Source organism: Cervus canadensis, chromosome 1, assembly GCF_019320065.1.
Source record: "Cervus canadensis isolate Bull #8, Minnesota chromosome 1, ASM1932006v1, whole genome shotgun sequence".
In the NCBI taxonomy this organism is placed as follows: domain Eukaryota; kingdom Metazoa; phylum Chordata; class Mammalia; order Artiodactyla; family Cervidae; genus Cervus; species Cervus canadensis.
Genome location: NC_057386.1, coordinates 33,179,516 through 33,203,500, shown reverse-complemented (window position 1 = coordinate 33,203,500; position 23,985 = coordinate 33,179,516). Strand labels below are relative to the sequence as shown.

Sequence of the window (23,985 nt, the reverse complement as noted above, 5' to 3'; positions counted from 1 at the left end):
CTGCTGAAGAGCGGAGCCTCCGCCCCGGGGACCCCTATCCCTGCCTGTCCCCCCAACTGCGCGTCCCCACCCCACCCCCGTGGCCGAGCCACCTTTGGTGTGGCGGTCTCCTCTCGTCAGAAGAGCCTTGAACAGTCACCCGACTCCTCTCCACAGCCTCTTTGCATCTCGGATTTCGGGGCGGCCCCATCCCCCACCTCTCCCTGCCTCTTTGCACCCCGATTTTTCTGTGCTTCGCTAGGGTTTTGCAGCCGTCTATTTTTGCATCCCTTTTCGTTTTTCTTCTGGGAGGTCTAGGGGGTGAAGCTGCGTTCGCACCCCTTCGCCTTTTTATCCTCCCCTGCTCGGACAACCCCCCTTTTCATTGCAGTGGGGGGGCCTAGGATCTGTTCATCTTACGCCGCGCCGCCAGCACCCCGCAGCGTGTGGCCTTGCGCCCCGGAATTTGCAGCGGCTGCATATCTGAGGGGGGAGGTCTCCCTTGGCCCCGCTGCCTTTGCTCCCCGCGCGTTCCGGTGCGTGAGGGAGCTTCAGCGCGCCGCACCCCGGCTTCTTCATAGCCCCCCGCCCCGCGCGGGACTTGCACCCCGCCGTCAAGATGGTCATCCAGAAAGAGAAGAAGAGCTGCGGGCAGGTGGTTGAAGAGTGGAAGGAGTTCGTGTGGAACCCGAGGACGCACCAGTTCATGGGCCGCACCGGGACCAGCTGGGGTATGCCGGGCCGGCAGTGCGAGGGGCGGGAGGGTGGGGGGGATCCGCCTGGCGACGCCCGGGGAGGACTAGGTCCCGCCGGCTCAGCCCCAGCTCCCTTCCCGGGTTCTCGGCGTCCGGCCCCCCTGCCGGGCTCCGGGCTGGGAGGGGGCCGAGTCGCCGGTCTAATCTCCCTGGCTGGCCGCTGCGGAGGCGGAGAAAGTAGGTCACTGCCGCCTTCCCGCCCCCCGCGGAGCCCCCTCGCGCGGGGGGTCGCGGGCTCTGCGCGCGTGTGCTCGCCGCGGCGCTTGCACTCCCTGTCGGGGGCCGGTCAGCTCCACACGGGCGCCCCCCTTCTCCAGAAGAGCGCCCCTTCCCTCCCTCTGATTCTCACTAGCCGGCCAGGCCCGTCTATTTTTAGCTCGTGCCCACCCCTTGGACCCTGGGAACATTCATGAGGGGGCGGGTCTTGGAGAGGTGGGGTGTGTGTTGGAGAGGGTTCTTCACAGCGGAAGTTGTCTGGATCCCACTGCCTTGTGTTTTGGAGCCTTCTGTGGCTGCTTCGTGGGTGGGGGGCTGTGGGGCCGGGGTGCCACTGGGAGGTGTTCGGGGCTGGGTGTTGGGCTCAGATGTCACAAGCAGAGGGAGTGGTCACTGGTGGTGAGATGTGTACATCATCTGGGCCCTGTGTCTCAGGGCTTGGATGGCTTGGCACCTTCCCCACCCATACCTTGGAGGTGGAGTGTGGGACCACATATTTAGGAGATGTGGAGGGACTTGGGTCTGGTTGAGGGTCCAGTGCTGGGCATAGATGCCAGTGAAGGATGGATTTCTTCCAAAAGGGATTTTCAAGCTGGGAAGTTGAAGCACAGGAGACATTGTGTGAAACAATTTACAGTTCATCCAGACTGACCGAATGCTGTTCCCATTACCCACCCGCCAAGGGGCCCTTGAAGTGGGTCTGATGCAGTCCTTGATGCAGGAAACATGAAGTCCAGTCTGTGGGATTGGAGGGGTCCTTGAGTCCTTGGGAAAATCTGGGGAGGCTTGGGGAAGTGTCTTCTGAGATGGAAGGACTTGAGATCTGGGGGAGTGGAAACAGCAGGTACTCACACTAGGCTGAGGAGTGACAGTGACTTGTCATGTCCACCTAGAGTCAGCTCTCTGCCTGCAAGGCTGTGGAAAGTCTTCTTTTACACCTGCCTCTGCCCTGAGTGCTGAGTGTGAGCTGGGGGTGGAGTGACTGTTGAAGGCTCTGGACAGCTGTCTCTGAGAGACTTTGTAGCTTTGGCCAGAGCCTCATTCAAGGTTCAGCTCTTGTAGGGCTCAGAGAGAGAGAGAGAAGATTTTGCTGTTTGAGTGTGAGGGTCCACACCCTGAGAGATGGTTTGAGAGTTTGGTGGTGAATTGGGGCCAGTGCCAGTTTTGAAAAGTCATCGTGCTGGACAACTTCAAGCATGAGTACCCATATAGCAGTAACAGATGGTGTGCCTTTTCAGGGCCATGAAGGTTGACAAGTTGAGAAGGTAATTTGTGGCAAAATGACTGTGGCCTATACTAGGGGTTGTCCAAGCAACAAGAGTTTAGGTTTCTTGTGTCCTCCACAAAGTTGGGCTTCACTGTGCTGTAGGACCAGAAGGGCCTGGGAGCCATGGCTAGAAGCCAGACACACTGCCTTTTTCCAGCTTGTCTCCTTTTGCTCCCAGGGAAAGGCTCCCTGGGGCTCTGGGATCCTTTCCTGGGCAGAACCTCTGAGTGGGGGAGGGGCATGTGGCGACAGGACAGGCCATGGAAGGAGACCTGGCACCTGCTGACCCTATTTCCTCCTCTTTAGCCTTTATCCTCCTCTTCTACCTCGTCTTCTATGGCTTCCTCACCGCCATGTTCACCCTCACCATGTGGGTGATGCTGCAGACCGTCTCCGACCACACCCCCAAGTACCAGGACCGATTGGCCACACCAGGTGAGTGATAAGACTCCCCCACCAACCAGGCTCACTAATCTGGTGCCCCCAAGTCTCCCAAAGGAACTTGCAGGTTGAGATCTGTCAGCTCATAGGGGTTTGGTTCTGATGAGCCAGTCACCTCGTGCTGGGCAGTTCTTCTTGAAGGCCGCCTTCACACTCCCCACAGCTGAGAGCTATGTGATCTGGGGAGGTGGCAGAGGGTCACAGGAGATCTCCCTCCCCAGAAGGTGATCTCAGATCTTCCCGTCATCCCTCACCCTGGTGTTCCCCATGTCCATCTTCTTCCCTCTGTGTGTGGTCCTTCGTCTTACGTATACCCCCTCATTCTTGCCTCTGCTGACTAGGCTTGATGATTCGTCCTAAGACTGAGAACCTCGATGTCATTGTCAATGTCAGTGACACTGAAAGCTGGGACCAGCATGTTCAGAAACTCAACAAGTTCTTGGAGCGTGAGTACGGGGTCGATGACTTCGGGCAGGGGGTTGGGGACCCTGGGAGCAGAACATGAGGTCTGTCACTCTCTCTTGCCCACCTCCTTAGCTTACAATGACTCCATCCAAGCCCAGAAGAATGATGTCTGCCGCCCTGGTCGCTATTACGAACAACCAGATAACGGAGTTCTAAACTACCCAAAACGTGCTTGCCAGTTCAACCGGACCCAGCTGGGCGACTGCTCTGGCATTGGGGACCCCACCCACTATGGTTACAGCACTGGACAGCCCTGTGTCTTCATCAAGATGAACCGGGTACTCATATCCTTAGTCCCCAGGGAGAATGGAGGAGGGAGCTACCATCTGCTTTCTTTTACTGGGGCTCTTGGGCTTCGGGAGACTTTTAGATGTTTGAGTGGCTGAGAGAACAAGAGAGATGTTACTGCTGGAGGCTGAGATCATGGCTGGGGGGCTGGATATTTCTGTTTTTGACAACTTCTTTTCCTAACCCTCACCACTCTCTCTCCTCACTCCAGGTCATCAACTTCTATGCAGGAGCAAACCAGAGCATGAATGTTACCTGCGTGGGGAAGGTGAGTTTGTTGGGCCTTGTCCATCTGTTTGCCCCATCTGTTTGTCCTTATGGTTTCCATGTCATTCACTCATCTCTCCCTATCTTCTTTGCTCCCAGAGGCCCCGTAACTCTAGGGACAAGGGGGTAAGCATGGGCTTCAATATGGTTCAAACACCAAGGCACTGCCACCCCTCTTGCTTCTGTCTAGGATGCAGAAGTCTGCTCTTTTATATGGATAGACACCCTCTCCCTGACTCTACCCGAGCCCCTGCCTCTGGCTTCTCTCCCTGATCCTTCCATCTTCTCTATTCCCTGACTATGTCTTCTGCTCTCGGTCTCATGTCTCTTCTGCCCTCAGTTCTTTTTAGGTATCTGGTGGCTGCTGGTCTGTGAGCACCACCTGCCACCACTAAGTTGTCCTTGGAGCCCTGCTCCCCCCACCTCTGTCCCTCTAGGAGCTTCCTGCTCCTCTTGCTTCATCCCCCTCCTCGCTTCCTACTGAGCCCTTACTCATTGATCTGTTCTCTCTTGGCTCCGCTCCAGAAACCGATTCCTGAGGATGGGGTAAGAATTTGGGGTGGGAGGCCAGTAGAAGGCTTCGGGCTCCTTAGCACCCTGGAGGACTTCCCAGTCTGATGGAAGAGACAGGACACCCCCTTCCTGTGCACGCGCAAATATACCAGACTCAGCAGCACAAGGGATACGAATTTGAGAAAGCACAGTTGGGGTGAAGGAGGAACAAAGGGAATTCTGGCCAGTGGCTGAGTTCCCGCCATCCCTAACATGCTCTCCTCCATCCTCCTGTGCCCCCCACAGCGAGATGAAGATGCAGAGAATCTCGGCAACTTCGTCATGTTCCCTGCAAACGGCAACATCGACCTCATGTACTTTCCCTATTACGGCAAGAAGTTCCACGTAAGTCCTGCGGGAGGCCGGGTGCTGGCTCCTCCAGGGGAGCAGGGTGCGGGGTTGCAGGCCCAGCTGCCTCAGGCCTGGAGCCTCGCTCTCCTCCTCTGGCCCAGGTGAACTACACGCAGCCCCTGGTGGCCGTCAAGTTCCTGAATGTGACCCCCAACGTGGAGGTGAACGTGGAGTGCCGCATCAACGCTGCCAACATTGCCACTGACGATGAGCGCGACAAGTTCGCGGGGCGTGTGGCCTTCAAACTCCGCATCAACAAAACCTGAGGCCCCCTTCCTCCCGCCCCCACCTCTTTCCTACGGATGCTTCTGGAATACCCTTGACCCCGCCTGATCCCTCCCTCACCCACCCCAAAGGTATTTTTTATAACAGAGCTATGGCTTCTCTGAGCCTCGCGCCCTCTTCCTTTCCTTCTGAACCCGGCCTGACATCTGTCTTGATTCTCTGGTTGCGCACACTTTCCACCATCTTCTTCCTGCCCGAGCTCTGTCAGAGACAGGGAGATGGAACCCCCAAGACGGTCATAGAGTTCAGAGTCTTTCTAGTCCTGGTGTAGCTGTGAGTGGGGTGTCCTCACAGCTCCCCACCCACCCTGCCCTCCTGTCCCACCCCCCCAGAACTATAGAAAATGCCCACCCACCCACCTTGGGCTTCCCTCATAGCTCAGTTGATAAAGAATTTGCCTGCAATGCAGGAGACCCTGGCTTGATCCCTAGGTTGGGAAGATCCCCTGGAGAAAGGAAAAGCTACCCACTCCAGTCTTCTGGCCTGGAGAATTCCTTGGACTGTATAGTCCATGGGGGGGTCACAAAGAGTCGGACACGACTGAGTGACTTTCACTTTCTTTTCTTTTCACCCACCCACACACAGACGGCAATCTCTTCATGCTTATCTCCAGACAGAATGTGGCACTCCATTCTTTTATTTAAAATAACTGAAGTATAATTAACTTACAACACTGCTGTTAGTTCCAGACACACAGCTTAATGATTTAATATCTCTGTAGGCTACAGAGTGGTCACCGGCGTAACCCTCTATCCTCCCATGTCAGCTCAGCCGCTGTCCCCCTCCCCTGTCTCCCACACCTTCTGCCTTGTCTACCACAGTTGCTGTCTCAGTGGCTTTTGACTTGTGTGGCTCCTCTGGTCAGTCTTTCCCCACTTCTCCATCCCCATTCCCCCCACTGAAAGTGGGACCACTTGTAACTGAAGACATGGTGGCTCTGTGGCCTTTTCCTTCTTTCCTGGCACAGCTGGTTTCTCACTCTACGTTGAATACGTGAGCTGGGAATGAGGGTCTGAAAGAGAAGTCCCTGTTGGTTCTTGAAAATTCTTTTCCCGGTCTCCTATCACTCCTCAGAGGGGCGGGGTTGACCTAGGCTGAATATCCACTTTGTTTTTGCCGATGGCTCCCTTCCCTCTGTTCCCTTTCCCAGAATATCCTGCAAGTTCTACTTCCCAGGCGCCCTGGGGGAGGGGCAGCCACTTTGGCTGGGTCCCCAGTGGCCACCTTGGAAACGTCAGCTGGTTATGGGACTATTCCATCTCCTTCCCCTCCGCCCAGATCTACTCCCCCACCCCCATCCTCTCTGTGGCTTCTCTTAGCAAGTTATCAACTAATCACTAACTCCTCCCCTTTCTTCCGCATGCCAGCGTGAAAATTGCAGATACCTCCTCCTTTTAAGACTCTGAATTTCTTGGCTCCATCTCCTTCAGACCCCTTTGCCTTCTTAAACAACCCCATAGTGCCCATAGAATGTTAAATGAGGGACCTCCTGTGTTCTTGAGTTATAGAGGCATTTTAACTCTTTCTTCTCCCACGCCCTTCACTTCCCCACCTGTAATTTCCCTGTTCTTTTTTGATGCTGCAGCTTCCACCCCCACCATGGGTGGACCCTCCCCTGTTTTTCTCTGGCTGGATCTGAGTCTCTTCCTTTTGGATCCCATTGTTTTCCTGCACTCCCCTCACCCAAGTGGTCTCTCTCTGCAGTTATTTAATGCCTGTGTCTGATCTACTGTAAAAAGAGGATAAAGTACAATAAAATGAGAGCAATTATATATATATATATATAAATATATATATCATACCTGGAGCCCAGCGTGCAGGTTGTTCCTTTCTGAGCTTCTGGAGCCCTGGGAAGGGGGTGAGGGGTGGATTTGGGTGATCTGAGGGTTACCCAGCCCTTGGGAGGACCACTTCCCTGCTTTGATCTCTTCTGTCCAGTGTCCAAGCGTCTACCTCCTAGATTGCTTCATCACCCATACTGTCTTGAGATCGATCACTCAATACAAGACAGGCAAGAAGCCTATGTCCTTTTCTACAGCTATACTTATAAAGTGCCTACTATGTGCATTCTAGGCATCATGAAGATACACTTATGAAAGAGGCAGAGTTCCTGCCCCCAAGGAGCTCCCCAGTATAACAGGAGAGGGGAGGAGCACACGAGAAACTCTCAAACCAGGTAGACGTAAACGTATTTCCAGGAAGGAGAGAAAGCTGGTGAGGACAAAATTCAGAGTGGTCAACCACTCTCTGGGGGGTGGGGAGGGTGGGTCCATAGGGAAGGTTTCTTAGAGGCTTAAATGATGGGGTGGCTTTGGGGGAGAGGCTAGCATCAACAGATGCCCAGAGACAGATGAGGACTGGAAGAAACAGATCTCAAAACAGTATGAACCATAGGATCCCGATTTTGTGTGTAAAAAAAGCACACAAGCATAGAAAAAGGATGGATGAGTCTGTACAATATTTATTGTGGTATTTTGGGATGGATTTATAGATAATTTTTATTTTCTTGGGGTTTATTTGTTTTTGTTTGCAATGAGTTTGCCTTGAAAAAATAGCTTTATTACTTGTGCATACACATATATATACAGTTTTATCTTGAGTGCATAGTACACATACATGGATTGCTGGGTTTTGGTCATATAATACACATTATACATATTATGTGTGTGTGTGTGTTAGTCACTCAGTTGTGTTCAACTCTTTCTGATCCCATGGACTGTAGCCCGCCAGGCTCCTCTGGAGTGGGTACTGGACTAGGTAGCCATTCCCTTTTCCAGGGGATCTTCCCGACCCAGGGGAAGCTCTAAGAAATTAACAAGAACAACCCAATAGAAAAAAATATTATGCAGCCATTTGAAAAAATGAATTAGAGCTCTACCAGGCCAGGTGAAGTTGAATGAACAAAGTGTAATGCACAAAATTGTCTATAATATGATCTAATATAATATGTATGGGTTTCCCTGGTGGCTCAGATGGTAAAGAATCTGCCTGCAATGAAGGAGACCTGGGTTCGATCCCTGGGTTGGGAAGATCCCCTGGAGTGGGTTGGAGGAAGGCATGGCAACCCACTCCAGTATTCTTGCCGGGAGAATCCCCATGGACAGAGGAGCCTGGTGGGCTACAGTCCATGGGTTCGCAAAGAGTCAGACATGACTGAGCAACTAAACACATTGAACTGAAATGCCAACTTTGGCTGTATAATACATTTTACTATATACTGAGCTCTTCTGGATTCACTGCTGGCTTGTCTACTACTCCATATACCAAGCCATATTGATCTGATTCCAGTTGATTTCATAGTGTCTGTTTTCTGATATCTAGCAAGGCAAGCAAGCCCTCTGCCCATTCCTTTTTAAAAACAACTATTGGGTATTTGGGGGCACTTGTTCTCTATGAATTTATGACAAATATATCCAGTTCTCAAAAACAAAAGCCATCAAGACGTGTTGAGATTCTAATTGTAATTGCGTTGTATCTTTATTTCAGGAGAACTGGTCTTTTTTTTCAGATAGTAAGTTTCCCCATGTAAGAACAGGTTATCTTTTCCTTTTGTTTGGAGCTTGGTTTATGTCCTTAAATAAGGTTTTATAATTTTCTCCATATAGAGTCTGTGCCATTCTTTCATTTTTTGTGTGATTCTTGTGAAACTTATCCCTAATTATTTTATTGCCATCTACTATCCATCTACCTTATTAAATTAGCTTAATTCCATCACCTATTATTAACCAAGAGGTTAGTTTTTAGATACATAAACATAATCATATGGTCCAAAAAGCAAAAATATTTATTTTTTAACCAATGTTTTGTTTTCTTCATTTCTAAAAATCCTCTTGAGTGCTCTAAAACTGATGTTAGTGGGCATTCTTGCAGTGAAAGCAAGTCTTAACACTGCCAGGGAAGTCCTCTTGTATAGTTCTAATTTAAATTGAAATGACCTTAGGGTTTAACCATTAGGATAATACCAGGATTCCATTACTATTTTTTTTTTTTTTTGGCCAAGTAGAATGTGGGATCTTAGTTGCCTGACCAGGGATCAAACGCAAACCCCCTGCAGTGGAAGCACAGTCTTAACCACTGGACCACCAGGAAAGTTCTTCCATTACTATTTTAATTTTTTTTTTAAAGGAATGGCTGCTGAAATTTAATCAAATTCCTTTCAGCATCTGTTGATATGATCATATTTTTATTCCTTAATTTACTAATATAATGAATTATGTTGACAGACTCTCTATTAAATCAATTTTATGCTCCTGGAATAAAGTCTACTTGGTTATGTTAATATTCTTTTGACTCATCAACATATATTTTTTGATACTATTTAGTGATTTTGCATCTCTATAAATTACTTTGCATGTAATTTTTTAGTATATTGATTTAAGTTTTAATATTAATGAAACCACAAAAAATTTATATGAATTGGAGATTCCACTTTTCCTATGGTCTGGCATAGTTTGTTTAAACATTGGATTAATTTGCTCTTACTCTTCCTTTTTTTCTCAAACTCTTGAGTTTTTCTCTTTGTTTAAAGTATATCTTTTTTCCCTCCCTTAAGTCCTACTTTTGAATTTATTCTTTCAACCAACTTGGCTTTCTCTTTCAGTAAGTTATATCTTTAATTTTTAGGATGCATGCTAGCTTCCTTTTACTTTTTTAAAATAAAGAAAGCACTTATGGCTTTACATTTTCCTCATTGTACAACTTTTGCTGAGTGTTATAGATTTGGGGGCCCCTGTGTTCCTGAAATCAAGGAGACAAGTTTTTAAAATTATTCTAAACCTTAGCGCAACAGGACTTGGGCTCTTTGAGTGTGAGGGCAGGGCCAAGTCTGCCACGGGTCCCCACAACACAGAACAATCCTGAGCACACAGTAAGGCATCAGTCAAGGAATATCCGCTGGCTAGATTGTCAGGAGGGAATACAGCCAGAGGGAAGGAAGTGAGCAAGTAGGACCAGAGAGGTCAGGGACTCATTGGAAGTCACATAGCTTAGTAGAACTGGCCTGAAAACCCAGGACTAATAATTCTCAGACCAGTAACCTATCAGAACACAAAGGGACTGGCAGAGCCAGAAAGGCTCTGCTTTGTGAAGGAGTAGAGCAGAAACAAAAAGAGCTAAGGACACACTCTAGAGAAGTGTGGAGTGTAGCGGGGTGGAGGACACTGGTCCGAAAGAAGCTCAAGGTGACCTGTCTACAGGAGTGGGGCGAGGAAATAAGTTTCAACTGCTCTCGTTTACCAAGGGCCTGGCTTGTGGGGAGAGATGGCAAAGTTAGAGATCTCTCCAAGAGGTGGCTCTGGGTATCCTGGGGAGTGTTTGGCATTCTCCAGCAAGGAAGAAGTGTGGTTTCGAGGCCAGGGAGCTGGTGGCTTCACAGCTGTCTGGGATCCTCAGGGTAAGCCTGGGGATTCCTTCAGGGACTTTAAGCCAGGTTGAGGGAACAGTGGTCCCAGAAGCTCCTCTGGACCTTACTCTGCTCTCTCCGCCCCCAGGGAGGAGGCAGGATGAGCTGTGTCCCCAGTCTGGCCATCCTTCCAACACTGGCTCAGGCAGCAGTGGCGGGTGTGGGGTGATGGGGAGAGCCTGCCCCCAGCCCCCGTCCCTGGGAGCTGGCAGCTCTAAGGAACAGAACGGGTTGGAAGGGGGTGCAGGGCTCCCCAGGCTCAACTCTCCTCCCTACCCCAAGAAGTCCTTTGAAAGGTTTTCCTGGCAGAGTTTAAAGCTTCCATTCATTCAGCTGGCTGGCACGAGGCCCGGGTGAGGGGACGCCGGGAAGGCCCAAGTCCCACGTCCCAGCCCTCACCTTAGCCGCCCCCACTTCCTGGGGACCCTGGCTGGCAGGCCTGGTTCTCCCTCCTCACCATAGCACCCACCGTCCTTCCCCTTGAGAACCCAGGTATCCTGCCCCTTTCCTGGGGAGCAGATGGCCACCCCGGAAGCTCAGGCTTACTAAATCAGACATTTAAATCCCGTAATCCTTGGTGAGGCTGAGAGGGGGCAGCAGCCCAATCCTAGAAGCAGGAGCAGACCTTGCGCCAGCCCTGGCAGGAGGGGAGGGGGGACAGTCGGTTCCCAAGTTATGAATGGAGGCACCCCTTCCCTTATTGTCATGCAGCCTGCAGACTGACCCAGTCTCCAGGCTTTGTTCTCCTCCAGGAAACCAGGCACTGGGGCCGCCTGCCGCCACCCTCCCGACTCAGGTGGCTGCTTCCCAAACTCACTCCCTTAATTCACCCCTGCACTGGCCCCAGTCTCTCAAGACACACAGGTGGTAGCAAAGTTTTATTGTAAAATAAATTGATATAAAAAATGGGATATAAAAAGGGAAGAGGAGGGGTGTGGGTGACACATGCAGATGTGCCCTGCAGAGTACAGAAGAAATCTGCTGAAGCATTTGGGGGAAATAAAACAGGTACTGGCAGATAGAGCAGGGATGGAAGCCACTCGGATCCAGGATAAGGTGAGCTTTCCCCTTCGGTACTGAGGTTCACCAAGGGGTTATGACCTGGCAGGGCCAGGAGAGAAGGGACTCGGAGACTTCTTCCCTTTAACCAGCCATCCAGTCAGAAACTGTCAAATCATCCACCCAGGGGGACAAAGAACCAGCACCCACAAAAGGCACTAAGTCCCAGACATCATGTAATCAAATGATGGTTTTGAGGCCAGACATACATTATTTCATCAACCCTCACAACAAACCCCCGGTGAGGTAGGTATGATTATCAGTTTTTTATAGATGTGAACAATGAAGTCAGGAGAAAATCGAACAACTTAAGATAGCTTCCCTGGCTAGTATGGCAGAGAACTGAGTTTTCCAACCCAGTGTATGGCTGGTTATAAGATGTTCCTCACACGCAGGAACACCTTCTGACCTCTCCCGAACGCTGCTCACAGTAAAAACCTTGAAAGCTAAGCTGGAAAGCGCCAGCACCCCCCAAATCCCCAGAAAACCACGAGCACAGGTCTGCCTCTTTGGCAGAGCCGCAGGCTGAGCAGACAAAGAATCCCAGGGGGTTTCTAAGGCGCACCTGCACCAAACAGAGGTCTAAGCACCTGAGTCTCAAAAAACGCCAGGGAAGGGGTGGGGGATGAGGGTGGGGATGTCAACCAGTGACGGGAAGCAGAAGACATCAGTCTGAGTCAGGCCCTTCTCTCTTGAGCATTGGTTTTTTATGGCAGGAGGGAGAAGACCCCTTCTTAGACTTCAGGTGGCTGTGAGGAGAGAGGGGAGGGGAGGAGATGACGTCATCTGAGAAGCTCTGGGCCCCTCTTCCTGGACCTAAGCTTTGAAGGGCTCGAGGCGGGAGCAAGGAGAACTTAGAGTAAAATGGTCACCGCCAAGGGCAGACATGCTGACTGAGCACCTCGGGGTACTTGTGGGTATAAGTCTCTTAATCTTCCCTTATCCCAGCTGACACATGAGGAAACTGAGCCCAGGAGGGGAAGTAACAAGGCCAACATGACTCTTCAGTACTTTGCAAGGCTGAACATCTGACTCCACGGCCTGATATCCCATAGTTATCAGGTCTCAAACAGAGACCCTAGCTCTGAGAGTCTAGGGTTTGCTAGAATAGGCAAAGAAACATCCATGTCCCGGACCCCCGGAGGCAGGAAAGTGGAGGAAGCCTAAAGAATGTCTGGGCAGGGTTGGGACCCAGCGGCAGGGTATCAGCTGCCTTCTACCTTGAAGCCAGGACCAGAATGGAATACCATGGCTTTCTAACACAGAAAAGCAGCAGATGTGTGTGTGTGTGTGTGTGTGTGTGTGTGTGTGTGTGTGTGTGCCCGGGCACTGGGGAAGACCTGGATCACTCACCTAGAGTGAGCCCTGCTTTCCCCTGGTTCCCTTCTAGCCTGAGCATCCATCAGCTCCAAGGCCTCATTCAGCTCTCGGAACATCTCATAGCGTTTACGCCCACGGATCTGTGGCAAGGAAGGAAGGGAACGAAGAAATATTAGGCAAAGTCACTACAAGAACCAAGGGGCTCCCCCAGTAGCTCAGTGTTAAAGATTCCACCCGCCAATATAGGAGACATGGGTTCAAACCCTGGGTGGAGAAGATCCCCTGGAGCAGGGAATGGCAACCCACTCCAGTATTCTTGCCTGGGAAATCCCATGGACGAGGAGCCTGGCGGGCTATAGTCCACAGGGTTGCAAAAGTTGGACACGACTGAGTGACTGAACACCACAGCCACCATCACCAGTGAATCATGGCCATGGACAGAGGAAAGGATGACTAGAAAAAATGGGCTTAACCTCACATCTGCTACATTTATATTTTTTCTTCCCTTATCCAACCCTGTGGAGTGGGGGCAAGAGACTGCACCTCTCTCTCCCCCAGACCTGGTACCTGAAGAGTGAAATATTCTCCATCCAGTGGTTTCTTCTTTTGCTGTGGAGAGGAGCTGGTGCTGGTAGGCAGTGCTGGGAAAGAGGCAAGGAAGGGTGAGAAAAAGAGTGAATTAGGGGCAGAACTGCACCCTCGTTGCCTCTTCTACCTCCTGCTCACCTCGCTTAGTGCTCCCAGGGGGTGGCTCGGGGCAAGACTGCCCCTTCTTGTGAAAATTTTCTTCCTCAATGCGGCGGTCTCTCCCAGGACAGGCACAAACACGCACCTCAAAGCTGTTCCGTCCCAGCAGGTTACCACTACCAGGGTAGGAAGAGGGAAGCAGGAGGCAATCAGAAAGGGGGACGCTGTCTGTGTTCTCCTGTGAACCAGGCCCCACCTACTCCCAACCACCCCCATCCCAAGGGGAGCCTGAGCTCCAGCTCCAGATTGAGAAGACCCTGGCAAGAGAGGTCCCAAAGCTGGAGAAAGGAGGGAGGGAGCAGCAGAGGACGTCCACAAAGGGAATGCAGTGAGAGGGAACGATGGCTGGTAGTGTGGGAGAATGTGGTGAGGGGCAGGGCCCCGGGGACAGGCAGGCAGAGGTTAGGGAGCAAGCTAGCGTGGAGGGTGGTGTGTGATCCCTACCGAGAGTCTTCCAGTGTGATGATGGTGAGGATGGGCCGCCGGTTCATACCCCCCATGCAGGAGCTGTTACACATGAAATTGTAGTGGATGGTGGTGCACTCAGAGGCGATCTGGGAGAGAGCACAGGCCCGGCGTGAGGCTACCCAGCCCTGGGGAGGCTGTCAGCCTCTGTGAGCCTGTTTCCTCAGCTGTGGGACGGGGATAACCCATCTGCTCTGCACACCTCACCGGGCTGTGGAAGGTCAAGTAAGAAGGAGAAAGGCCCCTCCCTCCCACCTAGGATGGTCACAGACAAACCCCCTCCCCCCGGAAACCCCAGTTGGCAAACTGGACCTCGGGCGGCTCATAGGGCACCACCACACTGTGTCGAAAAGTGTTCCGGTCGTCCAAATACTCGGCGCGTAAATTCCCTTCCACCCGGATAAGGTGCTGAGGAGGGGCCAGACCTGAGAGCAATCAGGGAGGAATTAGGGGCTTGGGCGCTCCGGGTGCCAGGCCGGTCCCAGCCACAGTCCCCGCCGCTCACCATCGCTATAGTCAGAGCGCTCATGGTGGGGACAACGCCTCACAACCTCCGTCATGTGCTCCGACTTCTTGTAGATGGCCATGGCGCGGACGCGGGTGCCGGGCGGGGGTGGCAAGTCGACCCACAGCTGCACCGGGCAGGTCTTGGCCAGCTGGCAGAACAGCTTGTTGAGGGAAGGGGAATACTGGAGGAGAAGGAGGAAGAATGAATGGAGGGTCAGGGGACAAGTACCCAAGGGTTGAATATACAAACACCAAGTACCGATTGGAAGCTGTGTCCTGTGAGAGGAGGGTAGCTAGAGATGGCAGGGTTGGGGGTGGGGGTCCACATCCCAGAAGCATACTTCCAATAGCTACAGAATGAATGAGAGTGAAGAAAAAAGGAAGAAAGAAATGGCCTCATGACAGATACTGAGAATGTGATGGGAAGGATGAAAACCCAAGGGTCAAGGGGGAAAATGTAACCTTGGGATGGAGTCAAAGGTCACAGACTAACTAGGTAAGATCTAAAACGACTGACAAAAAGCCAAAGGCTGAAATGGAACCCCAAACTTCTGAACAGAAAACCCCTAGGCTGTATGGCCAGCCACTGATAGGGAAGCCGGCTCCCCAGAGCCACTGACCGTGCAGGTTACAGACTTGGCTGTTCCGGAATGCAGGAACCCTAGACGGAAACCGTAATTGCCAGGGTAGGTCTTCTGGGAGGGGATAAAGGACGACAGGGGCCAGGAGATGGCTGGTGTTGGGGTGGCTGGTGGCAGGGCAGCTGGGGCAGGAGGCTCTGGCATTTGGGGGGCTTCATTCGGACATTCATCCAGCCAGTTGGCAACATCTTCTGAGGTCATTACGGGTGATAGCAGGTCACTCACGGGTGAGGACAGCTCGGAGGACTACAGACAGGAGGAACGCGTCAGAAGGCCCAGTTCACATCCTCTGGCCCCGCAGCCCCCAGGTCCCGCCTGTTCCCCAGGCCTTACCAAAAGGTTGTTTTCAGGAAGTCTGAAAGAAAGGAGTAGAAAGTCAGGACTGGCTTTTGTTTCTCATAGGGCTCTACTAGGGGGCTGGGGACCGGGGTGAGGCAAGGTTATTGGAGGCTGAGCAGTGAACCTGCCATCCCTCCAGACCCCCACTCACAGGTTCCACAAGTCGGAAAATGTCTCCTGACTCAGAGGGGGCTCCATGCTGAGTTCTGCCTGCGACTCTTCCATTGTAGCTCCCTGGAAGGTTGTGTGGCCTCTGGAGGGAGAAAAGTGAGGATACAGCCTGAGACACACCCAACCCTGGGTCACCCAGCCCGTAGGCAGGAGGGACCCCCCTCCACCCACAGCACAACGGGAAGCTGAGGATCTGCTGGGGGGTAGGGGAGGCGCCTGCCCCACCCCTCAGCAGTCTTATCACACACTTCCTTGAGGGATAAAGGCAACCAGAGGGACTTCCAACCTTCCCACCACTGAATCCACAAGCGTTCCTCAGTATATATGTATTTCTGCCCTCCGTTGCAGTAATAAGGATGAAGTAACTCTCGGCTCATTTCCTCCGCCCCCACCCCTCTACTTGCTCCCTTGGTATGGTTCCTCACCCTGGCTTACAAATCCCTCAGGGCCCAACCCCCACCCACCTCTCTGACCTCACCTCTTAGCACCCTCTCCCTTTTCTGGTTTCCCTGGTGTCTGCCTGCAATGTGGGAGACCTGGGTTCGATCGCTGGGTCGGGAAGATCCCCTGGAGAAGGAAATGGCAACCCACTCCAGTACTCTTGCCTGGAAAATCCCAAGGACAGAGGAGCCTGGTAGGTTACGGTCCATGGGGTCGCAGAGTCGGACATGACTGAGCAACTTCACTTTCCTTTTCTGATGTTCATCAGGCACTCCCAGTTCACTGAACTGGGGACCCTGGGCCCTGCATCCCTACAGGGTGACCTCCTTCTCACCGACCTCATCATGAATGTCGCACCTTAGCAGGGATGTGTCCCCAGACTTCTCCATCGCAGCCAGCCAGCCAAACCCTGTCACCTTATTTTAATTCAGGTCACCCTACTTTAATTCTCATGGTACTTACACTATGTTACCTTTCCTTGCTCATTTTGCCTGTTTCCTCTATTGGAATATAAATGTCTTCAGGGTAGGGAAGTTGTCTTGCTCACCAGTTACTAGCATAATGGCCTGCACCTTGTTGGGCTCAGTAACTGGGGTGAATAAGTGAATCCTTGTGCCGAGCTGTAAGCTGGTTATGAGCAGTCAAGGGAGCCAGGGGGATGGGGGTGGTGGCTGCGGCCTGGGCCAGGGCCCTATCACCACCATCTCATCTCCCAGGCTAGCTTTCAAATAGTTTCAACATGCCATCTTTCTTGATGCCAAATTTGTCACCAGCTTTGCTCAGAACCATGCCCACTGATGAAAGTCCATGTTCACTACACTTTTCTTCTGTGTCCATGGTAATGACAACCCCCTCCAAGCAAGCAGCTCTTATGGGCTTCTCTGGTGGCTGAGATGGTAAAGAATCTGCCTACAATGTGGGAGACCTGGGTTCAATCCCTGGGTTGGGAAGATCCCCTGGAGGAGGCCATGGCAACCCACTCCAGTATTCTTGCCTGGAGAGTCCCCATGGACAGAGGAGCCTGACGGGGTCGCAATGAGTCAGATACGACCGAGCACGCGCACGCACACAAAGGTTCACCTGCACCTTTCTGTTGACGTAGGGTCTGTGTACTTATGTAGAGTGTGCAAAATTGTTTCACGTGGGGTATCTTGTTGTTGTTGTTCAGTAGCTAAGTCATGTCTGACTCTTTGAGAGTTCATGAACTGCTGCACACCAGGTTTCCCTGTCCTTCACTATCTCCCGGCGTTGGGTTATCTTACTTGTCCAGATAACCACACCTGCCTCTTGACAGGTGAGAACATCTTAGAGGTTAAGTGGTCCGCCCACAATACATATAGGTGAGTGAACGAGCTTTTATGAAAAATGACTGTTTGAAGGTCTAGGATTAAGATGCTTACTTCATTACAGACTATCACGCAGAGCTGTCTTTCATAATCGGTTAAGTCTGGAGGAGATTTTAGCTGATGAAAGTCCGTCAACTGAGAGGTTGGCAAAGGGCCACTTATAGCTCCCAAAGCTGATGGGGGATGGACTCTGAATGCGCCTGGAGGAAGGCAAGGGGGACAGCAGTGGGATGCCAAATGTTTGCCTTGGGGGAAAGGACCAGGGTTTCCCCTAGATCGATGATCAAAATAACTTTCGAGACTTTTATGGAAGGGAAGCTGTTTATGTAGAGATGGGGCGCAGAAGTCAAAAGCCCTGGGTTTGATGCTGTATTGTCAGTTAAATTTGCTGCATGACCGCACTTATCTTAAATCTCCCAGGGCAAATATGGCAGAGCATGGGCTCTGGAGGCAGACGGACTAGGCCTGCGTCCTGAGCCACCATCTAATAACTGTTTAACTTTGGGAGGTTGCTGAACCTTTCTGTGCTTCCGTGTCCTTTGCTATAAAATAGTATCCCACTGATTATGGGAAATATAAAGAGTTGAGAGAAGCACATAGCGAGAGCTCAATGAATGCTTCTCTTTAAATGGTCATCCCAATTTTACTTGTTCCGTACTATTGCTGGAGAGCTTTGTGACTGGGAGGGGGTGGGGCTTTTATGGTCCTGCTGGGAGTTTTGCTAGTTCACCCCCTTCAGGCAACTGTGTTCAGTAAACAGGTTGGGAGGGCTGTTCTGGGAGGGTGGGCCAAGGTCTCAGTCCCACAGGGAGAGGGACAGCCCTGTGGACCTAGGAGGCCTCCCTCTCAGTCCTTGGTAGCAACTGAATTCTCATTTTCTTTCTCTAGGAAACTTTTTCAGAGCAGGTACGTCCCTGTGGGTGTGAACATCAGGGGGTCATGATACTAAATTGTCAGAGGCTGAAACCAGACCCTCCTGACGGCTGCGGAGGCAGAGCCTTTTCAAAGCAGCCCCCTGGGAACGCAGTAAACTCAGCTGGGACTTAAAGAAGAGGCAGGCTGATTACTATCCTAACAATGGCTGCTGTTTATATAAACCTTACTGGATTCACTGCTTTCAGTGGCTTATCTCAGTAATCCTCTCAAAAATCAAGTAAGGTAGGTACTATCATCAGAGGAGAGAACAAGGTTAACAGAATTACCCAGGCTCAGAAAGCTCTCCAGGGTCAGGGCCAGGGATTTGAACTCAGGTTGTCTGAAGCCACACCCAAGCTCTAAATAATTATGCTCTGGCTTCTCCCAGGGCCTGATGTTTGAAAAACAAACAAACAACTTTTTGTTGGCTGGAAGCTGTGTAATTGAAAAAAAAAATTGATTTTGGGAAGAAATAAGGGAGCATCTGGTAAAACTGAAAACCACACTCTTACTACTTAGCAAAACTGTTTCTTGGTGGATGTCCTAGAAAAATGATTGCAAGGGGGCAATAGAAGGAGTCTTGCACACAAATGTTCATGACATTGTTGTTCCTAGTGGCCGGTGACAAGAAACAACCTTGGTATCCATCAATAAGGAATAGGTAAATGAAATGCGGTGTATTCATTACAGTGGTTTAGGGAAATGAATTTTATTTGTATATGTAACCTGTTACGGGCTTCCCTAGTGGCTCAGACAGTAAAGCGTCTGCCTGCAATGCGGGACACCCGGGTTTGTTCCCTGGGTCAGGAAGCTCCCCTGGAGAAGGAAATGGTAACCCACTCTAGTATTCTTGCCTGGAAAATTCCATGGATGGAGGAGCCTGGTGGGCTACAGTCCATGGGGTCGCAAAGAGTCGGACACGACTGAGCGATTTCACAAACAGTTCAGAAACATACTGGGTGAAAATATGATTTGCAAGAAAAAACAAAACACAGTAATTTAGTCTATGGAAATCAAACACATAAAATGATTATTTATTGCTTATAAATATATGTATATAAAAGCATGAAAGGCAAGAAGACTACAAATTCACAAAATCTTTAATAGTGATGTTCTCAGGGAGAGGGGATGTATGCTTAGGGTACTGGGGGTAGTAGAGTCAAAGGGGTTTTAGTTTTTCTTCTCCCTTTGGCTGTGCCTTGAAGCTTGTGGGATCTTAGTTCCCCAACCTGGGACTGAACCTGGGCCCTGGAAGTGAAAATAGCCAGGGAATTCCTGGTTTTAGCTTTATTAACAAAGAAAAACATTTTAAAGGTGGTATCTAATACATTACTTGTGTAATTAAAATAAAATAGAGACAAAAATAAGACAAAATGTTGTTAAAAATTATTTGGTGGGAATGTGTTATGTTACTCTTGTACTCTGTGATTTTCCAAAATAAAAATATTGAGGGGGTAAAAAAAAAGAAATTATGGATATTTTAATCAGATTTTAAAAAGTAAACAGAATAATGTCCTCCCAAGTACCCATCACTTAGCTTCAAGAATAATCAAGCATTTTGCCTTTATCGTCTCCCCTATACCTCTAGTCACTTCCCACAACCCCACAAATGTTTCTGAGGTGAAACTTACATAGGTTGAAATGGCATCATACTATTTTGATCACAAAATCTGACAAACTTTGATAAAGCTCTGTAACCTACCCACACCAAGACAAAGATACTGTGTTCTCTTCTGAAAGTTTTACGTGTAGGTTTATTAACCATGTCAAATTTACTGTTGTGTATGGTGAGAAGTGGGGGCCAAAATCCATTTTTCTGCTCCAGTTGTTTCAGCACCATTTGTTGAGACTTTCCTCTCCCCACTGATTCACTCTGGTACCTTCACAGAAAATCATTTGACTAATTTATGTGTCTTTTCCCAGACCCTATTCATTGATTGTTGTTCTACTGTAACTTTATTATTTTTTTAAGTTTTATTATTGGAGTACTGGGACTTCCCAGGTGACACCAGGGGTGAAAAATCTGCCTGCCAATGCAGGAGACACAAGAAATGTGGGTTCAGTCCATGGGTTGGGAGGATCCCCTGGAGGAGCAAATGGCAACCCACTTGAGTCTTGCCTGGAAAATGTTGTGGACAGAGGAGCCTGGCAGGCTCCAGTCCATAGAGTCGCAAAGAGTTTGGACACAACTGACCATACATGTATTGAAGTATAATTGCTTTACAATGTTGTGTTAGTTTCTGTTATACAACTAAGCCCTATTGTAACTTTAAAGTAATCTTGAAATCAGGTATTTTAAGGCCTCCAACTTGTACCAATGTTTTGTTTCAGAATCAGCTTGTCAGTTTGTACATTTTTAAAAATCATTAAGTTAAATCTTTCTGAAGAGTAATGACACCTTAACACCATTGAGTGTTCCAATTCATGAATATGTTAAAATTTCCTTAAATTCTCTCAGCAGTATTTTGTAGTTTTTGATATAGAGCTCTTGTCCATCTTTTGTTAAATTTATCCCTGAGTATACCATGTTTTTCACCATGGCTTCCCAGGTGTCTCAGTGGTAAAGAATCCGCTTGCCAATGCAGGAGACACAGGTCCGATCCCTGGGTCAGGAAGATCTTTTGGAAAAGGAAATGGCAACCCACTGCAGTATGCTTGCTTGGAAAAACCCATGGACAGAGGAGCCTGGTGGGCTACAGTCCATGGGGTCGCAGAGTCAGACATGACTTAACACATGTCATGTTTTTGAGTTTAGATTCAAGGTTGCTACTATATAAAAATACAATGTATGCATATTGCCTTTGAAAGTTGTAACTTGCCTTTAGTCTTAGCTTTCACTTGTTAGTTCTCATAGTGTGAAAATGAATTTTCTATTAGGACTTTTGGTATACACAGTCATACCATCTGTGAATAAAGCCATTTTATTTCTTCTTTTCCAACTGTTATGTATAGATTAACAGCATTAGGCTGGCCTTATAAAATGAGTTGGGCAATGTTACTGCCTCTCTATTCTGAAAGAGTTTATGTGTGATTGGTATTGTTTCTTTCTCAACTTTTTGAACTGAAGAACAAAGGAGACAGATAGGAAATAGCACTCAGACCCAAATGCTAACAATAACTGCATTAAATGTAAATAGACCAAGCACTCCAATTAAAGCAGTTCAGTGGGGAAAGGAAGGCTATTTCAACAAGTGGAGCTAGAACAACTGGCTATCCATAAGAAAAAATAAAACAGAACCTTGAACTCACAGCCTGAAAAAAATTATTTCTTGACTAATAAATTATGGCTCACAGACTTAACTGTTAAATCTAAAACTAGAAAGATTCTCAAAGAAAATATATGAGAAACTATAAGAAAATATCTTCATGACCTTGGGGTAAGATCTCCTAAATAGGTCAAAGCAACCACTGAAAAGAAAAATGAATCTTCTGCTCCTTGTAAGAGTTGTTAGACAATCAAGAGGTCAGGAGAAAACACATGTATCTGACAAAGGATACACATTATTCCTATCCAGAATATACAAATGACTCCAACACCTCAAGGACACAAAAAGCAAATGAACCGATTTTTAAAATGGGGAAAACACTTCAACAGTCTCTATATCTGACACAGAAATGGCCAGTAAGCACATGCGAACTGTTAGAACATACTTAACAGAGAATTGCAAACTAAAAACCACATTGATATGCCACATTAGAAGGCCTGACAAACCAAATCCTGAGACAGGATATATCTTGCTGGTGGGAGTGTAAAACAGTACAACCACTTTGAATAACTATAACTTTTTTTTTATAACTTTTTAATATAATTAAAAAATATAAACACCTAACAATTCCACTCCTAAGTATCCAAAAACATAAAAACATGACTACAAAAATAATTTTAAGAATGTTAATAGCAGCTTTATTCAAAATAATCTTAAATGGGAAGCCACTCAAAGGCCATCAAAAGGAGAATGGATAAACAATCAATGGTTTATTTATTCAGTAGACTATACTAAAATATAAAGAAACAAAGTATTGATACGCTGATACATGCAATAAAATGGGTGAATTTCACAGACGGAAAGAAGCCTGACACAAAGGAGCACAAACTCTATGATTCCATTTATAAGAAGTTCTCCAACAGGCAAAACAAATCCACGGTGACACAAATCAAAGGCGGTAGCTCTAAATGCTACCCCTAACATAGAAAAAAGCACGTAAGTACCGCGCAGTGTCATGTTCGTAGCAGGTGCGTGGTAGGTGACCGCGCCCTAAATAATGAAGATACCGGGAAAATTGGTAGGGGTAGAATTCCTAGGCCGGTCCGCCGCCTCCGCCAGGAGGGCAGCTTCGAAGACCTCGGCCCCGCCCCTCTCCAAGCCCCGCCCCTTCCGCTTCACGACGTTCACTCTGCGTCCGAGAAGGGAATGGTTCAGCCCAAAGCCAGATACAGAAGTTCTTTCTCCGCCGCAAAAAAACGACCCATCGTTAGTCTTCTATCGTTTAATTTTCAAATGTGTCCATTCTCGAAATACTCAGGGTCTGCCCTCTGACACTAAAAAAAAAAAAAAAAAAAACCCAAACCGTCCACGCAATGGTAGCGTCCTCCTGGCTAGCGGTCGATCGGGAAGGAGCACACCATTCAAAGAGGGGGAGGGATTAAGGTTTGCATCAAAACGAATACTCCCTCCTTTCCAAAAGCGGTAGCTAACCAGGCTAGGAGGGGGGGAAAAGTAGAGGGGTTAGCAGCCTCCTTTCACAAGTAATGGGAACCAGTATAAAAGACCTTTTCTCTTTCTACTTCCCTCACGTCGGGTGAATAGTGGGCTGCTCCGAAAAAAAGAAACCGGAAATGCTCCCGCAGTGGTAGAAATGTAAATGTAGAGCCAAACAATAACAGGGCGTCTGAGGCCCGGCTAGTTCTGCAGGGCTTCGCGGGCAAAACTCTCGTTTAGCACGCCCCTCTTCCACGACTGACAGCCTTTAACCGGATTTTCTCCATCTAGCGGAGCTGAGAGCCAGTGGGAAATATTACTCCAGGAAGGACAAAGGTCCGGAAGTTATGGGACCTGAGCAGCTTGGACTTTCCGGATCACCCCGAACCACTTCGGAATAGAGCCCGAGGTTCCATTGGGATGCTGCACGTTCTAAAATCCTGAGCCATGAATCCCTGAAGTTTCGAGATCCGAAAGTCCCAGACCCTGATGCTTTGTGCATCTTATTTCACACCCCCTGGGATGGAGTTAGTGGTGGTGGGGAAGAACCCCTTAGGCCGGCTCAAGGTTCCCCAAAGCCCCACTCCCTCGCCCAAGTGTTCAGTTTCGAGTTCGGCTGGTCTTAACATCCCAATCATCTACACTCGGGCCTCCTAACATTGCATTGCTGTTGATGCCGCTAGCCAAGACCCCCACCCTCCCTGCCGCCAATTGCTAACCCCCCAGTGACCGCCCCCCAGCCCTTTATCCCCCCGAACTGAAAATACAAGGAGCCAAGAGCCCGTGACTCATAGAGGACTCATCAGTCTCAGTCAAGAGCTTACCCGAAGCTCGGGGGAGGGTGTCACCGTCCTGGGATGCACGCTCCGAGGTCGGACGCTAGATGACCCCAGAGACCTGCGGCCACCTGCGGCCAGGATGGTGGCTCTGGACTTTTGAAGAGCTCAAAACTTTTAGCGCCAGTCCGGAGCACGTGGGAGGGGAAAATCCCAATCCCAGCAACCCTCGCGAGGCTCCTGGCACAAAGCTGGACAGTCGCCATGACAAGTAAGGGCAAGCAATTCCCC

At 49.4% G+C, this 23,985-nt stretch overlaps 2 protein-coding genes across 2 annotated transcripts; one reads left to right on the top strand and one right to left on the bottom strand.

Moving 5' to 3' along the window:
• ATP1B2 (ATPase Na+/K+ transporting subunit beta 2) lies at positions 1-6,673 on the top strand. The gene is made up of 7 exons (XM_043475157.1): positions 1-710; positions 2,524-2,652; positions 3,000-3,104; positions 3,196-3,401; positions 3,623-3,679; positions 4,477-4,575; positions 4,683-6,673. The coding sequence occupies exons 1-7, from the start codon at positions 599-601 to the stop codon at positions 4,845-4,847; spliced, it is 873 nt and encodes a 290-aa protein (XP_043331092.1). The 5' UTR covers positions 1-598; the 3' UTR covers positions 4,848-6,673.
• Positions 6,674-11,132: 4,459 nt separating this feature from the next.
• Positions 11,133-23,902, bottom strand: TP53 (tumor protein p53). The gene is made up of 11 exons (XM_043475143.1): positions 23,743-23,902; positions 15,497-15,598; positions 15,340-15,361; positions 14,986-15,252; positions 14,364-14,547; positions 14,171-14,283; positions 13,838-13,947; positions 13,373-13,509; positions 13,214-13,287; positions 12,680-12,786; positions 11,133-12,075 (listed from the first exon to the last, which is right to left on the bottom strand). Exons 2-11 carry the CDS (start codon positions 15,568-15,570, stop codon positions 11,994-11,996), a joined length of 1,170 nt encoding a protein of 389 aa, XP_043331078.1. The 5' UTR covers positions 15,571-15,598; positions 23,743-23,902; the 3' UTR covers positions 11,133-11,993.
• Positions 23,903-23,985: the final 83 nt, after the last annotated feature.

Coding starts and splice junctions, on each gene's coding strand:
- ATP1B2 (XM_043475157.1), top strand. CDS start 599: ATGGTCATCCAGAAAGAGAAGAAGAGCTGCGGGCAGGTGGTTGAAGAG. Junction 711..2,523: donor CCGCACCGGGACCAGCTGGG/GTATGCCGGGCC, acceptor CCTCCTCTTTAG/CCTTTATCCTCCTCTTCTAC. Junction 4,576..4,682: donor ATTACGGCAAGAAGTTCCAC/GTAAGTCCTGCG, acceptor CCTCTGGCCCAG/GTGAACTACACGCAGCCCCT.
- TP53 (XM_043475143.1), bottom strand. CDS start 15,570: ATGGAAGAGTCGCAGGCAGAACTCAGCATGGAGCCCCCTCTGAGTCAG. Junction 15,253..15,339: donor TTCCTGAAAACAACCTTTTG/GTAAGGCCTGGG, acceptor TCCTGTCTGTAG/TCCTCCGAGCTGTCCTCACC. Junction 12,787..13,213: donor GAGAATATTTCACTCTTCAG/GTACCAGGTCTG, acceptor TCCTTGCCACAG/ATCCGTGGGCGTAAACGCTA.